The 18085-nt window shown below is 35.7% G+C and overlaps 1 protein-coding gene across 3 annotated transcripts; it reads right to left on the bottom strand.

The window, feature by feature from the left end:
• Window positions 1–3336: 3336 nt before the first annotated feature.
• pxylp1 (2-phosphoxylose phosphatase 1) lies at window positions 3337–17488 on the bottom strand. 3 transcript variants are annotated; one of them, XM_051129002.1, is made up of 7 exons: window positions 17290–17488; window positions 16993–17050; window positions 15002–15143; window positions 11107–11268; window positions 10898–11024; window positions 7280–7419; window positions 3337–6440 (listed from the first exon to the last, which is right to left on the bottom strand). In XM_051129002.1, exons 3-7 carry the CDS (start codon window positions 15078–15080, stop codon window positions 5425–5427), a joined length of 1524 nt encoding a protein of 507 aa, XP_050984959.1. In that variant the 5' UTR covers window positions 15081–15143; window positions 16993–17050; window positions 17290–17488; the 3' UTR covers window positions 3337–5424. The 3 variants fall into 3 exon arrangements, with proteins under 3 accessions (XP_050984959.1, XP_050984960.1, XP_050984957.1); XM_051129003.1 differs by lacking the exon at window positions 16993–17050; XM_051129000.1 differs by lacking the exons at window positions 15002–15143; window positions 16993–17050; window positions 17290–17488 and adding an exon at window positions 12113–14093.
• Between the last annotated feature and the right edge of the window lie 597 nt (window positions 17489–18085).

The following is an 18085-nucleotide window of genomic DNA, read 5'->3' as shown; positions in this document are numbered from 1 at the left end:
TCAGAGCACATTTAATATTTACTATAGTGTAGGTATGGTTTTGGACCAATCAAGGTATCATATTCATTTAACATACTGGTTTTTGCATACTATCAGTGCTGGGTAGATTACTTACAAATTGTATTCTGTTACTGATTCCAAATAACATGACAAAAATTGTAATTAGCAATGTAATCCATTACACAATATGTTTAGGTAATGTAATCTGATTACTTTAGATTACTTTTAACCTAACTTGTTTGTCACATTGATTTAAATAGGATAATCTTGCACCATTTGTGATCCTGGACCACAAAACCAGTCGTAAGCAGCACGGGTATATTTGTAGAAATAGCCAAAAATACATTGTATAGGTCAAAATCAGTGATTTTTCTTTTATGTCAAAAATCATTAGGATATTAAGTAAAGATCATGTTCCATGAAGATATTTTGTAAATTTCCTACCGTAAATATATCAAAACTTAATTTTTTGATTAGTAATGTGCAAGGCTAAGAACTTCACTTGCATAACTTTAAACATGATTTTCTCAATATTTAGATTTTTTTGCACCTTCAGATTCCAGATTTTCAAATAGTTGTATTTCAGCCAAATATCGCCCTATCATAACAAACTATACGTCAATGAATAGCTTTTTTATTTAGCTTTCAGATGATGTCTAAATCTCAGTTTCAGAAAATGGATCCTTATGACTGGTTTTGTGGTCTACAAAACCAGTCATAAGGGTAAATTTTTGGAAAATTTAGATTCATACATCATCTGAAGGCTGATTAAAAAAGCTTTCCATTGATTGATTGTTAGGATAGGACAATATTTGGCCAAGATACAACTATTTGAAAATCTGGAATCTGAGGGTGCAAAAAAATCCAAATATTGAGAAAATTGTCTTTAAAGTTGTCCGAATGAAGTTCTTAGCAATGCATATTACTAATCAAAAATTAAGTTTCGATATATTTACGGTAGGAAATTTACAAAATATCTTTTATATTATCTATTTTTGAATATCTTTAAATATCTATTTTTGGCATAAAAGATACATTTTGACCCATACAGTGCATTTTTGGCTATTGCTACAAATACACCCATGCTACTTAAGACAAGACTTAAGGTTTTGTGGTCCAGGGTCGCATATATTACATTTGTTGTTAATAACAACATGAAGTGCAATAAACTTCGCGTTATGTCAAGGTTTCCCAAACTGGGCTTCGTGAAGGAATTGCAGGGGTTTGTGAGTTTCATGAAAAGCTAATCATTAAATTATAAAAATGTAAAACCAATTAAAAACTACTAACTTAAAAAGTGAACATGCAAATGTTAATAAATCCAGTGCTGCGTTGCGTCTTAATTTTCTGTGTAATTATAGCCACCTGACTAGTGACTGGTCTTTGTGTGAATGTCCACAAAACTAGAAGACTTTCTGAATGTGTATAAGCAGTAGGCTATTTTAGAAAGGAAATTTTAAAATATAAAAAAAAAAAAAAATTAGAAGAATCAATTCTGAAACATTTATTGCTACCTTGTGAATAATATGTCATCATATAATCAATAAAAAAGTAACTGCAGTCTAATTATACCAATATTTTAAAATGTAATGTAATCTAATCAAAAGTACTTTTATTTTTGTAATCTGATTACATAATCCAGATTACATGTAATCAGTTACTACCAAACACTGTATAGGAAATATGCATATTTGCTAGACACTCTCTGGAGATCTCCAAATGGGTCAGTTCTTCTCTTTTTATAGAAAATCCAAGCCATGTTGTGTATAATTGCTCCAGTAGAATTATGCAAGTTTTGAGTGTCTTGAAGCTGCTAATAATTTCTCTATCATGCTTAATTTGCTAAATAATTTTATTTCTCTCAAAACACTCACAGACACACAAATTCCATCTGAAACACACACTCTAACTCTCTTTAATTAAGATCGATTTCTCTGTCCAAGTCAGTAAATGAATGATCTTTTCTTTGGCACGGAAGGCAGCGGCTAATTAAAATCATCTCGTAGAGATCAGAAGGCCTCAGATTCCTTTACTTACATCCCAATACACACTCCTGGGGAAATTCTGCAGATTACTCCTCGACAGGTTTTTGGCTGTTGTGATTGAATTATTCGACAGGAGAGGCTAAAAACTAGTCTGTGTGATTTTCAATCTCATATTTAACAATAATGACTCAAAGCCAAAGAGGCTGTCTGCATTTAGTATTTGTATAATGCTGACCGATGTACTGAAGCTTGTTCTATTTCTATAGTGCTGACTCAAGCTGAGGTCACTTGAATGGATTCTTACTCTCAGAGGCACAGATGAAAGTCTCCTGCCACCTAGTGGCCATCATATCAAACTCAAAAAGTAGAATTAGGCTAGTTATTTAGCTAGTTAAAGTTACCTAGTTGTTTAGCTAAATTTATGCTCATATGTGACCCTGGTCCACATATGAAGTGTCATAAGTGTCCATTTTTAGACATTGAGATTTATAAATCATCTGAAAAGCTGAATAAATAAGCTTTTCATTGGTGTGTGGTTTGTTAGTATAGGACAATATTCAGCTGAGATACAACTATTTGAAAACCTGGAATCTGAGGGTGCAAAAAAATCAAAATATTGAGAAAATTTAAAGTTATAAATTTGTACAAATAAAGTTGTACAAATAAAGTTCTTAGAAATGCATATTATTAATCAAAAATTAAGTTTTGATATATTTACACTAGGAAATTTACAAAATATCTTCGTGGAACATGATCTTTACTTAATATCCTAATGATTTTTGGAATATAAATAAAAAACAATCATTTTGACCCATAGTATATATTGTCGGCTATTGCTACAAATATACCCGTGCTACTTACGACTGGTTTTGTGGTCCAGGGTCACATTTGAGTGAAAAATGTGATTGAATTTGCCAGTTTGAATCAGATTTACTGGCTTTACACAATGTCAGGATTTCTGAAGTGACAAGTCTGTCTGAAAACAAAGTTTGGGGAAAAAAAATTATTGATTTGTGATATTAGTGGCATCAAATCTTTGAGAATGTTGTGCAAATGTGTAAACTACATACTCCCTTGCAGAACTAGACAGACAGAAATTCTTTGTTTTCTGTACAGCTGGTCTCACACCAGCACTGTTGAGCAATCAGTGGGAATCATTCCACGCTGGACTGTTATTGTTTCATGAGGTGGTTTAGATAAATGGCATGCAAATCAAAACAAACTGTGGTTGGACGCTTTACTGCACATGTCAGTCAGACGATCTCTTCTTGTCTAAGCTGGACAAAATAGGCTACAAAGTGGCTGAAAGTCAGACAAACCACAGAGAGGTTTTTAGACAAAATGATTCCTTTATTGAAAATTGTGCTTTGAGGTTTGGAATGTGGCAGTACAGACTGATCATAAGAACACCATGATACAAAAGTTTATTGAATCAATTTTACAGTACTCAAATAATACTACCACTCCTTTGTTTTACCTTTACATTATATGTAAAGAAAGGGAGATAACTAAGGACACAAAATGTGTGAGGAATGTGTCAGGACAACACAACTGTGCTAAAAACAAGAAATTCTGCTAATACTATTCAAGTGAGAACTTGTACGAGAAATCCAATGGAAGAGATGTAAAACTGAAATAACCATCAGATTCCCGATCACCGCAGGAACTCTGCAATAAAGTGGCGAAGTGCCCTAAATCTAATACAAGTGTTTGAGAAATGTGGTCTAAAAATGACAAACACATTTTTTATTATTATTTTCAGGCAAAACCACTCGGATTGTCATAATGACTGTGCAGCATTCCTAAATCACCGACTCAGAATGAAGGCAAGAGGTGTTTCAACTATTGTTTGTCTCGATTCAGGTGCTCTTGAAGGATCTTTGACATCACGTCAGGTCAATCAGACGTGCATGTTCAATAAAAGCCTGCATCTTAAAATAATTACTGTAAACAACTTCAATTTAATCAGTGTGATTAGTAAAGTGTACCAAAGACAATGTTGTGCAGGGACAATTATTTGGTCCACAAACTTAAAGGAGACGTTCACTTCCAGAACAAAAATTTACAGATAATGTACTCACCCCCTTGTCATTCAAGATGTTCATGCACTGTAAACATTTTCACCAGTTTCAACTTAAAAAGTTCAGCAGCTGCCATAAGATGAAGTTAAATCAACTTAAAAGTACAAGTCATTTCAACTCACTACAATAAAATAAGTTGAAATGACTTGTAAGTACTTTTAAGTTGATTTAACTTAAAATTTTAAGTCAGCTGCTAAACTTTTAACTTAAAGTTTTTAAGTTGAAACTGGTAAAAACTTTTTTTTTACAGTGTGTCTTTCTTTCTTCAGTCTTAAAGAAATAGTTCCCCATATAGTGGACCTCTATGGTGCCCGCAAGTTTGAACTTCCAAAACGCAGTTTAAATGCAGCAAAACAATCAATTATTTTCTAAAAAATTTACAGTTTATATACTTTTTAAACCTTAAATGCTCACCTAGCTCTGCGATGTGCATGTACACTCGGCACGTATGGTTCAAGACAGTTAGGGTATGACAAAAAACTATCTCATTTTCTCCTCAAACTTCAACTTCAAAATTGTCCTACAACGATGTTTTACCTTTTTTTTTTAAAGAGGCATTTAACCTCCTTTGCACATTCACTTTGTAAAAACAAGGTCGGTAGTTCTGCAACGTTGTAGGACGATTTAGAAGTTGGAGGAGAAAATGAGATGTGAGTTTTTCGACACACCCTAACTGTATTGACCCAGAATGCAGTTCACACAGAGCTAGACAAGACAAGCATTTGAGGTTAAAAAGTATATTAACCCTCTTTTTATTTTTTAGAAAATAACCAACTGTTTTGCTAAATAAGACCCTTTTTCCTAGGCTGGGATCGTTTAGAAACTGCATTTTTTTGGAAGTTCAAACTCACAGGCACCACTGAAGTCCACTATATTGAGAAAAATCCTGAAATGTTTTCCTCAGAAAACTGAATTTCTTTACGACTGAAGAAAGATAGGAACATCTTGGATGACAACAGGGTAAGTAAATTATCTGTAAATTTTTGTTCTAGAAGGGAACTTCTCCTTTAATACTACATCAAAAACATTAGTAGTACTCATTGTTAAAGCAACAGTTCACCCCAAAATGAACATTCTGACATCATTTTTTTGTGTCATGTCATTCCAAACCACAAATGACACAATGCAAGCATTCAGTGACAAGCACCTGGAAACTCCTTGGAATACAGTGCAGAGGTCTTACGGATTTTAGGGAGCTTTTTTGCTTTTTGAGCTTGCATTCATTGAATGTTCATCAAAAGTTTGTCATTTCATGACAAGTCATATGGGTTTGGAACGACATGAAGTGATAAATAATGACAGAATTATAAAGAATATTTGGGTAAACTATTCCTCTGTCAGTCATTCACGTTCACATATTACAGTACAACATGGTGGCAGGCTTGCTGGTAACTCGTCGCATTGACTATATTAAACATATCCTTTCTCACAAAAGACAGGAAGTTGCCCAGAGGGCACAGCGGCTGTGCAGAGTGTCGATTGTGGTCACGGCAGAAGGCTGTGTCAAACGTCAAGTCCTCTCCGTTATAGAGAACACGAATGAACATATTTTCCAACCACTTTCCTCGTTTCTTATCACTCTTTCTCTGTTCGTTTTTTAATTCCGGGCCGTTCCACAGCTCAAACACCAGCCGTGCTGCAAACTTTGGAAATCCCGCCCCTTCCAGACCAAGCGCGCTTAGCAGCGGCGCCATTGTTACGTCATGAGCGGATGCTAAAGCGAAAACCGCCTCTTCCTTGCCTTTACGTGATCCTCTTGCAATCCTCTCCATTCGCATTGCGGTGCGGTTGAGATACGGATGCGCCGCCAGCACAGAATAACGGCGGTAAAGCCCCGCCCCCCGCCGCTCCAGTTCGTCATCTTTCTGCTGCCGTCGAATCACAGCGAAGTGCTGTAGTGTAAGACACGCCCCCTCGTCCGGGGCTTTTAATGTAGTCTGTGTGCTAGAGCATGGAAAAGGAAGACCATGACAAAAGTGACACAACAAAGCATCCACCGGATTGGCCGCCCTTAGAGTCTTTGTGGCCACGCCCAGCGTTTTTGCCATGGTGACATACGTGCGTTCCAGTTCCGTGTCTGCAGTCCTCTGTCGATACTGCCTGCGCTGCTCTTGGTCTAGGTACCGGTTGCGTGCGGGACAGTCACACGAGGAACCGCAAAACAGCGTACTCCACTGCTGTCTTACCGTCACCCGTGACCAATCGAAACGTGGCAGGAAGCCGAAGAGGAAGGCCAGTCCACTCTGAAGGGTGCGGCTTTTGCCTGTAGTCTCCACCCACAACTGGCGCGGCGACCAATCAGCAGCAAGCAGATTGTGACGCTTTATGTAGGCCTGGCGAAGATGATCGCCGTTTTTCAAGTGCTGTACGACTCCTGAAAAAAAGAGAGAGATAGTAGTAAGTACTATTATTGATTTTATTAACATTTTGAATTAGTTTTTACTTTTATATTTTTTGGTTTTCATTTAAGTTTAGTTTTAATAATTTTGCTGTGTGTTTTTGGCATTTTTATTATTATATGTAATATCTAAATAGTTATTTTTTAGCTAATTTAGTACTTTGACTAAACTAAACTAAAATTAGAAATGTTAATTACTAACTCAAATTAAGTTTTATTTACGTATGTTTTATTTCAGTAATTGTTATATATACACCACTAGTCAAAAGTTTTTGAACTGTAAAATTTGTAATGTTTTTTTAAAGTCTCTTCTGCTCACCAAGCCTGCATTTATTTGATCCAAAGTACAGCAAAAACAGTAAAATTCTGAAATATTTTTACTATTTAAAATAACTGTTTTCTATTTGAATATATTTTAAAATGTAATTTATTTCTGTAATTTCAAATTTGAATTTTTAGCATCATTACTCCAGTCACATGATCCTTCAGAAATCATTCTAATATTCTGATTTGCTGCTCAAAAAACATGTATTATTATAATGCTGAAAGCAGCTTTTTCAGGTTTCTTTGATGAATAGAAAGTTCAGAACTGCATTTATCTGAAATATAAATCTTTTGTAACATTATAAATGTCTTTATCATCATTTTTGATCAATTTAAAGCATCCTTGCTAAAAAAAAAAAAGTATTCATTTTTATAATTTCCATGGAAAAATGTACTCAACTGTTTTAAACATTGATGATACAATATTTATTTATATTTAGATATAGATTTTAATATATAGAATATTTTATTGCTGCACTGTGATTGGTTACCTGTCTGTGTGAGTTCGCCCATTTCACAGGTGTTGTGATTGGGTAATCGGGGCAAAGATCCCAGTGATGCGTCCCAGTGACCACGCCCACCGAGAGCCATGTGATTAATGAAGGAGGCCAAGAGGGGGTGAGAGGGATTTCTGCAAAATTACAACCATAAAAGATGTGTTTTAGAACTTATTTTAAATCTGTAATATTTTTGATGTGATACTTTTATGTAGCAACACAGTAGGCATCATAATAGCAAGCAAGAAATTCAATTACTAGATATATCCACAAGGGGGAGACATGACAGCACTAAAGATTTGAATTTACAAAAGCTATTCTGCATATGCATTAGGGACATCTTCAAAGGGAAGAGTGGTTCATAAATAAGTCAATTAGCTTTTTGATCAATTATAAAAATGCAAATATTTTAATTCAGGAGTACATTTTAGGTTCTAGGCCTGTAGTAAAGTTCATCAAGTGCAGAGGCCTGCTACCTGCCTTATTCCTGAAAATTAATGCTTGTCAACTGATGATGACAACAGCATGTGCCCAAAACAATGCAAGAGCACTGATACAGTATTTAATACACTAATGCAACTAAAGAATAAAACTGGTAAGTAACAACTCTATATATCTAACACACTGGGTATTCTTTCCCTTTGCAGGCAGGTTTAAACACGCAGGAGATTTCTGAGAACAAGGGATGTTGGATCATCGTATTTTATTATAATGCATCTTCATTTCTGAGTCAAAACCCATCAGATCATCACGGTCTGGTTGGGTCAGGTCACAGAGTTAATCGCAAGGGTGCATCTGCATTCAGATAGTAAGGTAAGCATATTTGAGTTTATGTGAAGAACCAGAGCATGTTAAAGGGAAAGAGACTTTGGATTTGGTTAAGGATTACTTTGTAATATATAAATCTCAGCCATCATGGGAATACTATGATTTGCTGTGCATGATTAATAATTTTTGGAATACTCTGGACCACAGCATTTGTCGTGCCATTTGTGAGAATACTATGATGAAACCATGGAAACACAACAGTGTTATTTTAGGTAGTGTTACAGTGAATGTTCACTGCTGCCATAACCACATAGACATGGCTCAAGGACAGATAAAAGACTGCGGCGGGAATTAAATATTAATCTGATAGTGATTCATAAACTGCATGTAGAAATTTGTATTTTATATTCCTCTAAAGTGAGGGATGAGTTAAATCAGTTCTGATTCCTTGAAAATGCAAGCTGCATTTTAAATTGATGCATTATGTGCTTTTTCAGTCATTTCATTCCATGATAGATAGACAGATGCAACTGTAGTTGGATAGACAGATGGATAGACAGACAGACATAGATACTATATCTATATGGATAGATACTGTAGTTGGATAGACAGATGGATAGACAGACAGACATAGATACTATATCTATATGGATAGATACTGTAGTTGGATAGAGAGATGGATAGACAGAGAGAGAGAGAGAGAGAGATACTATAGATGGATAGATATGGATAGATACTATAGATGGATAGATAGATGGATAGATAGACAGATATGAAGACTATAGACAGACAGATAGATAGATAGATAGATAAGACAGATACGATAGACAGACAGATAGATAGACAGATGGGTAGAAAGACATACTATAGCTAGATAGACAAACAGACAGACAGACAGACATAGATACTATGTCTATATGGATAGATACTGTAGTTGGATAGACAGAGAGAGAGAGAGATACTATAGATGGATAGATATGGATAGACAGATACTATAGATGGATAGACAGACATAAAGACTATAGACAGACAGACTGACAGACTGACAGATAGACAGAAAGATAGATAGATAGATAGATAGATAGATAGATAGATAGATAGATAGATAGATAGATAGATAGATAGATAGATAGATAGATAGATAGATAGATAGATAGATAGATAGTAGGGATGTCACAATACTCAATATAACATTGAACCGTTCGGTACGACGTCCACGGTTCAATACGCACTTGTGAATTGCGTTTTTTCGGGTTTGCATTTAAATAACTTATTTGTTTTATTTATCTCGGAATTTGCTGTGTGTGTGCCCGCGAATTTCACGTGCTGAAAGGAGGAAACGCTTCCCCGCTTATATTTGAAAAAGCAACACATGCAGAGCATCTTCCATTTTAAAAACAAAAGTTATAATAAACATTATAACTTGTTTTTAATTCACAACATCAGTTGGGTGTTTGAAATAACTTCCTTGTGTGATCTGATGTGGATTCCTATCACAGAATGAGGCAGACAATAAAATCTATACTCATATTCTATGTATGTCGATTAGCAATGGCTTATGAAAATACCCGAGATGGCTTGAAGAACACAGATAAACCATATATTATTGCAGACAACTGTTTATTGTCCTTACATTTCATCATTCAAAACATTTAACGTTATATCTTAATTTATATCTTAGTTTTTAATCAGTCACAGTAATAGCGATGCTTTTATCCATATTAGCTGGAACGGAACGTAATCAGTGATACTTCTTTGACGCATGTGTGTTTTTTTTTTGCACAAGGGCCTATTTTGCGTAAAAAAAGAAAAAATAATACCCCTCTCAAAAGAAAAATTAAGCAGACATATACTAAACCACGTTTTTTCTAGTGTAAAGAGGTTTACGGGAGTATTTTGTTAATTTGTTCCCAAAAAACCCACACTGAAGTGGCAAGATATCAGAACCGAACCGAACCGAAAACCGTGGTTAAAAACCGAGGTACGTATTGAACCATGGCCTAACTGTATTGTTGCATCCCTAATAGATAGATAGATAGATAGATAGATGGATAGATAAGACAGATACAATAGACAGACAGATAGACAGACAGATGGTATAGCTAGACAGACAGACAGACATAGATACTACATCTATATGGATACATACTGTAGTTGGATAGACAGATGGATAGACATAGATATATAAATAAATAGATAGATAGATAGACAGACAGACATAGATACAATAGATAGATAGACAGACAGCCAGATATATAGACAGACATAGACACTATAGATAGATAGACAAATGTGACCCTGGACCACAAAACCAATCATAAGGGTCAATTTTTCAAAACTGAGCTTTATACATCATCTGAAAGCTGAATATACAAGTTTTCCGTTGATGTATGGTTTGTTAGGATATGACAATATTTGGCCGAGATACAACTATTTGTGTATTTGGAATCTGCAAAAATATCAAAATATTGAGAAAATCAAATTTGTCCAAATGAAGCTCTTATTAATGCACATTACTAATCAAAAATTGGGTTTTGATATATTTACAGTAGGAATTTTACAAAATATCTTCATGAAACATGATCTTTACTTAATTTCCTAATGATTTTTGGCATAAAAGAAAAATCAATAATTTTGACTCATACAATGAATTTTTGGCTACTGCTACAAATATACCTCAGCGACTTAAGACTGGTTTTGTGGTCCGGGGTCAAAAATGGATAGTTGGATAGACAGATGGATAGTGGATAGACAGACATAGATAGATAGATAGATAGATAAGATAGATAAAATAGATAAGATAGATAGATGTGGGGTTCATCATCAGGTGATTTACAAATGTACCTCTTGTCTGATAGGACACAGTCTATGGCGGGTTTCTTGGTTTTGGGGATGGAGTACAGAGGGAAACGGTCTCCATGCCGAATCATCACATGTACTGACACCAGCCTGTAGTCAGCTGGACTGTGACCTACAACACACACAAACACAATCACCACACGTCTTAAGAGAGCCTTCAGGTATGTGAGAGGGTGAATGAGTGTGTTTCTTACCCTCCCAGCCATGCTCAGTGAGGTTGGGGTAATTGCAGTACTGATGAGTGTCTCGGATGGGGTCTGGGGCGGGAGGATCCGTGTGGAGCACGGGATTCACACGCTTTCGGCTTTTACCGAGTGACCTTTGCTCAGCCACTGGATTGGTTGGAATGAGGTGCACTAGGGAAAGAAAGAAAAGACTATGAGAGTCATTAAGCGCAAGCACACAGTTTTTCCAGCTTCCTCAGCTCTGACCTCATAAAACAAACATTTGAACTGCACAGTGCTGCGGATTGTTAAATGTTGGGAATTGCCATGGTGATGTGGGCAGAGGGAGGAGACTGACAGGATATTAACCAGTGACTGACAGCCAAGAAAGAAGGCGCTAAAATCCTTCAATGTGACAGATTAAAACAAGATTTTACTAAACATTTAAGCTGCATACTTGCATTTTAAGTGCACATAAACAATATTAGCAGCAACACATAAAAGAGCTCATAGGTATGATAAACCAAATTTTCATGCAGTAAAAGAGTAAAATTTTACTATAAAAACATACAAATGATATAAAAACTCAAATTTTCCAAAACCAGCATAGACACTTCAACAAAAAAAAGATGATGAAAAACTAATTTATGACTGTTTTGGCACAAAACACTTCACTAACACTTCACTAGTGGATCTCAAAGAAAATGAATAAAATGTAAAAATAATGTATTATATGACCCTTAAATAACATGAAAAGTTTCAATAAAAAAAAAAAATTCTTAATTAAAAAGTATGTTTTCTAATAATATGGCATTAAGTTCGTTTTACAGTATTGAACAGTATAATTTGGCATAAAGCTGTAGTAAATTCTAGTAACAAATTTATTTTATTCAATTCACTTACTTATGCAACATTATGATAAAAAAAAAAAACTGTTAGCATGGAAATACTGCTTAATAAAACAACAAATTAATGAATGAATGTGAACGGGCTAAACATTAAACACCAGCACTTCCAATTTCCAAGTCAAACTCACCAGACAGAAGTATAAGGGTTAGCTGGTTTATACGCACAGCGATGGACATTCTGGAGATGGTAAAGCAAGCATGTGCAGATTTGTGTGTATGTGTGTGTTTGCATCTCATACTGGTTTTAATTCACCATCAAACCCCATCTGACTCCTGTAAAAGCTGCCGGACCAATTACACATAAGCTCTGCGCTCTCAGCCAATCACAGCACAGCTGTGTGCAGAGGCCAGCCACACAAAGAGCTCTTTGTAGCTGAAAGTCTGAGTATAGTGTACAAAAAGAATCACACACACCTAAACACAAATACAATAGATGCAAATCAAGCAGGACAGACAGTGTTTACACTGCCGTTCAAGGCCGCCGGGCTGATATTGTGTGTGTTGTTGGCAGTGTGTACATCTGCAATGCTGACAGAAACCCACAATTCACTGAGATGAGAACCGGTCGTCTTTCATCCTTCACTTCTCTCTTTCTCGTTCTCAATGTATGGCCTCTTTCTCTCGGTCTCTACAGACCTGGAGCCTCTTTCTTTAAAACTACATCAGTCATGCTTGAGTGAGCCGAAGTGAAGAGAGAGAGGAAGGGAGGTCGGCTAATTTGAGATGCGGTTCTGTCCTACATTCAGACAGCTTTCAGCTCTTGTTGGAAACGCCACAAAGGAAGGAATAAATTAGTAATGACCTCACACAGGGTGAAAGAAACAGGCAACGTGAGGAAGACAGTAAGGATGACAAACAGATACAAATGCATTCAGGCATTAAGTGTAAACAGATGCTATTTTCTGAAATGACACTTTTCTGAGCTATTTATAACGTCGTAGAAAGGCAGTGAAATGTTCTGAAAATAGAAAGAGACTGTAAAACTGTTTACTATCACATGCATGCCAGAACACAACAAAAATGTCCTGTGTGGGCCTGTTGCTCAAACTGAGCTGTGATTGGCTGTGGAATGCAGAGGGTGGGTATTAGGAGGATCGCTGACCAATCCCTGCTCACCTTGTCGAAATATGTCATGTTAGGTTTCATGTGTTGGCTTTGCAAATTCCAACCATCTGTGCTTTTAAATGACTAAATTAGCAATATTTTCCTGTAGCTGTCACTGTGACATGAAACGTTTAATCTGCAGATATATGCAGGGCTGGTGTCTCAGTTCCCAGTGGTCAGCGAAAGAGGATTTTCAGTCAAGGACATGGGACATTGGGGTCTAATCTGACAATAATCTGTCTCAGAAGCCAATCTGACTGACTATTGCATTATAAAAATACATAAACATTTTCCTACTGCAAATCAAATTCTCGCTAATGTTTTTAGGACTTCCAGGTATTTAGACTGCTCGGTTTCACTTCTTAAAAATGAAACAAATTTCCGTTTACTGATTTCAGAGACTGCGTTTAGACTGTGAAACAAACCGGTGAAGTATCATCCATGTGTCATCTGGCGGCCCCCAACTTCTACTAGGTCACAAGCTCACGTAAACATTCTCAGAGGTCAGAGAGTCTATTTTTTTTTATATAATGTCCATTTTTTAATTATAGATCCTAATGTCCATGCATGTTTTTTTTTCATCTGTGTATCAAGCAGAAAGCATTTAATTTGTGAGATCTGATGCTTTTTTTTAATACAGAAGGTGCCGTTTTCAGATCTTGCTATCTTAGATAAGTGGTTCCCAGTGCACCAAATGCAAGAGAATTAAATGGCTTGCCATTACACATACAAAAACACACCATGGTTTGTTGGATATGCACCATTTCATACCATGGAGTTTAGTGCCATGGTATGTTTCAAAGTACCACCACATTACTTTTTTAATAGATGTTTTAAGAATTTGTTATTTTAAAAAAAACATATTGACTGACCAAAAATCAGTGTATTGAGGGTGTTTATGGTGGCACTGTGTAGTACTAGTTTTTTGACATGGTAATACCATGATACTGTTTTGTGAGAGTATATACAATTGAAGTCAAAAGTTCACAGAATCTGCAAAATGTTCCTTATTTTACCAAAATAAGAGGGATCATACAAAATGCACGTTATTTTTTTATAGACATTAAGTTAAATAGTTGAATTTATAAAAATGACCCTGTTTTCTTAATACTGTGTTGTTACCTGAATGATCCACAGCTGTGTTTTTTTGTTTAGTGATAGTTGTTCATGAGTTCCTTGTTTGTCCTGAACGGTTAAACTGCCTGCTGTTCTTCAGAAAAATCCTTCAGGTCCCACAAATTCTTTGGTTTTTCAGCATTTTTGTGTATTTGAACCCTTTCAAACAATGACTGTATGATTTTGAGATCCATGTTTTCACATTGAGGACAACTGCAGTATTAAGAATCAAAGAGTATGTAAACTTTTGAACGGGTTCGTTTTTGTAAATTCAACTATTATTTTCTCTTGTGGACTATATGTAAATGTCTTTTATGTAAAATATCTTATTCAGGTCAGTACTAAACAAAAAGTAACATGCAGTTTGTATGATCCCTCTTATTTTGGTAAAAAAAAAAAAAACCTAACATTTTGCAGATTCTGCAAGGTGTATGTAAACTTTTGACTTTAACCTTATGCACAATTTGTCTTTTTTATTTCTAGCCAATTGAAAATTCATCCCTTAAAGCTGTTTAACAAGGAACAAACCATGATATATATATAGCACGTCTTCAAGGGAAATGCCTTTGTTTAGTGTACTGAATGCAGTCTAATTGAGACCAAAATCCCCCTGGACGCAAAACCCACACACAGGCACATACTGAGAATGTAAATACAATTCAGCAATGGTTATATTCCCACCTGAGAGACTAAACACACATACACAGGAGTCCCCAGAGAAACCCTAGATGCATGAATAGCTGTACGTTCTTACACAGGAAATGTGACTGAAGTTATACATTGTGTTTCACACTTACAATACTGCAGGCTGAAACTCAGCACCGCCAGCAGCGCACCCACCACCAGCACCAGGATGAAACGGCTCCGTGCCAGCATTGTCCTGTGATTGGTTCGGACGCCTGTCCATCAGCCATACATGCACAGCCCACTTACTGTCACCTGGTAAATTAAGAGTGACAGAAACTTAATATTGCACACATAGGAAAAACCCAACATGCATGCAATGCTTAACAAACATTGTAATGAAAACCCCACAGTGCTGGTTTCCCTTTCGTAGGCATATTGCAGCAAAAAACACCACACGGGCTTGTCAAAGTCTGGTGAAACACAAACTGACAAACCTACACACAACACCGAGAAGCAACATGTAATTTACCCCAGGCGCACAGAAGCAAAAACTGCTATTAACTCTAAATACACATGATAGCTGTGCCTTTAAATTCCTACAGTGAGCTTTTAGACCGAATCTTAAGTGCCCACACAAACATGCACAGCTGATGAAATGAGCAGATGTTAAAAGTTGCCAGAGAGCATTTAACCACTTCCTAGACTACACCCTAACTCCTCTTCAGCTAAACTCAACAAATATCGACACATATGCATTGACATTTGCAAAATGTTACTGCTGTTTGGGTTTGTCAACTTTTTTGCTGTTGGTATTGTTTAAATATAGCCCCTGTGGCTCTAATGTCAGCAGTCTTTTGCAGTGTGCCAGGCCTTACTCCATCTAAAACTAGTTTTACTTTTTGTGTAATTATTATTCAAGCCATTTTATGGCCTCGTTTTTAAAGAGAGACAAATGAAATATTCATGCTTTTAAAATCTGTCACACCGCAGGATTATTTAAATAAACTAGTAAAGGCTAAAATGATTCAGAAATGCAATTTATACAATTACTTGAATATACACACTTCTATTGAGAACATGTTGTAGGTTTCTGAAATGAAAGGAGCCATTTTACAGTTTTTCAATATAAAACACACCCTTGAAAACCCTCATTACATGAGGTCTCAAGGTCAGCAAGTTCATATATTTAACATATTAAACCTTTTTATAAAAAGCCATTCTTTGCTCAAATAAAAAAGAAAATTTTTTTTATTTTTTATTACACCTTGGTAATTCATAGAGCCTGCATTTATTTGATCCAAAATACAGCAAAAGCAGTGATACTGTGAAATATTTTTACTATTCAAAATAACTGCTTTCTATTGGAATATATTTTAAAATGTAATTTATTCCTCTGATCAAAGCTACATTTTCAGCATCATTACTTAGTCTTCCGTGTCACATGATCCTTCAGAAATCATTCTAATATGCTGATTTGCTGTTCAAGAAACATTTTTATTATCATTTTTTTCAGGATTCTTTGATGAAAAGAAAGATCCAAAGACCAGCATCTATCTGAAATAAAAAGCTTTTGTAACATATAGTATAATGTTATAGTATAATAATTATACACTATACCATTTTTATTTCTACTTCAGATAAATGTTGTTCTATGAACTTTCTATTCATCAAAGAAACCTGAAAAATTCTACTCAGCTGATTTCAACATAATAATGAATGTTTTTTGAGCAGCAAATCAGAATATTAGAATGATTTCTGAAAGATCACGTGATGAGTACAAATTCAGCTTTGAAATCACAGGAATAAATGACATTTTAAAATATATTCAAACAGAAAACTGTTATTTTAAATAGTAAAAAAAATCTATTTTTACTGATTTTGCTGTACTTTGGATCAAATAAACGCAGGCTTAGTGAACATTAGAGACGTTATTAAAAAGCATTAAAATTCTTACTGTTTAAAAACCTTTGACCGGTAGTGTGTAAATATATATATATATATGTGTGTGTGTGTGTGTGTGTGTGTTTTTATTTACATCTTTTTTTTATTTACATGTCTTAAAATGTAATATTACATTCAGTAAGGCCATATGAGGAAACAGGAGTCCTTGCAGATGACAGGTCGCATTTAATAACGCAGTTTACACAATAACGTTACATGCCTCTGTTTGAAGGTGTTGAATCTTCAGACTCCAACAATGCTGGAACGGCGCTGTTATCCTGCAAAAAATGTCAGTTTGTCGCGTTAGACGTGAAGACGATCAGTTTACGGTCTCAAGAGCGCAACACCGGTGTCTTCGGGAAATCGTGCAAAAGGCAAATCATAAGAACGCGTATGGAAAACGTGAACGCTGCATATGGTATTCAGAACCTGGGAAGCAACCCAGTTCAGTGAGTTCAGCAGATCAAACGCAAGTACAGACACGTCACGGCACGAGAAGAGGGGAAACCCGCTTTACCTGACCGAACAGAGCCGAGATATTCCGTTCAGAGGAGTCGACCGGAGCGGTGATCCATCTGCCGTGAAGAATGACCAGACTCAGCCCTACTGTGAGCCTCTAACAATATAAATTGAGTGTGAGTGCTAGTGTGTGCATGTGTGTGTGTGTCAGACATATTTTTGTTGAGTTTCACTGCTCCCTCTGCTGGTCATAGATGGTGTTGATACCATGGTACAATGTGAAATGTGATGGTATCATATGCTACTTTGACATATGTCTATTTACCTGTGCTATGAATGTTTGTGTACATATTTTAATGCATTTGTGATGGACAAGTTTCCATTTCTATAAACCAAGTTTGATGAATGTGATGAAAATAGGCCTAAATCCTTCCAGGTGTGGGAGATTTAGGGACTTTTAGGTGTAGAGGGTTAGCCTGCTATGACAAGTGTTTGAGATTTCCTCACTACTACAGTCAAACAAATCTCTGTGTGTATGTTTTTGTTGTGTGCTTGTGCACTTTGACCTGAAAATTATTAATGATCCACCAGAGGTGTTCTGATTTTGCTACAGAATTGATGCAACATGCTGTCATACAATCAAAAAACACATTTAAAAAGCATTTAAGTATTCAAAATCTTAGCTGTTTACTAAGATCCTTTTATTATCTATTGAAACCCACAATAATATTTAAGCTTAGTATATATAAAATCATCATTTGGTGGGTACTTTCAACTGGGAACCCCTAAATTTGTAACTTAAATCTGAAAATGATATTGAAATTTTTGCATTTTATTCCATTGTTGTTTTTAAA

This window comes from Labeo rohita, chromosome 15 (genome assembly GCF_022985175.1).
Source record: "Labeo rohita strain BAU-BD-2019 chromosome 15, IGBB_LRoh.1.0, whole genome shotgun sequence".
Taxonomy (NCBI): Eukaryota; Metazoa; Chordata; class Actinopteri; order Cypriniformes; family Cyprinidae; genus Labeo; species Labeo rohita.
Note: the sequence above shows the minus strand (reverse complement) of the source record. Positions and strands in the feature narration are given on the sequence as shown.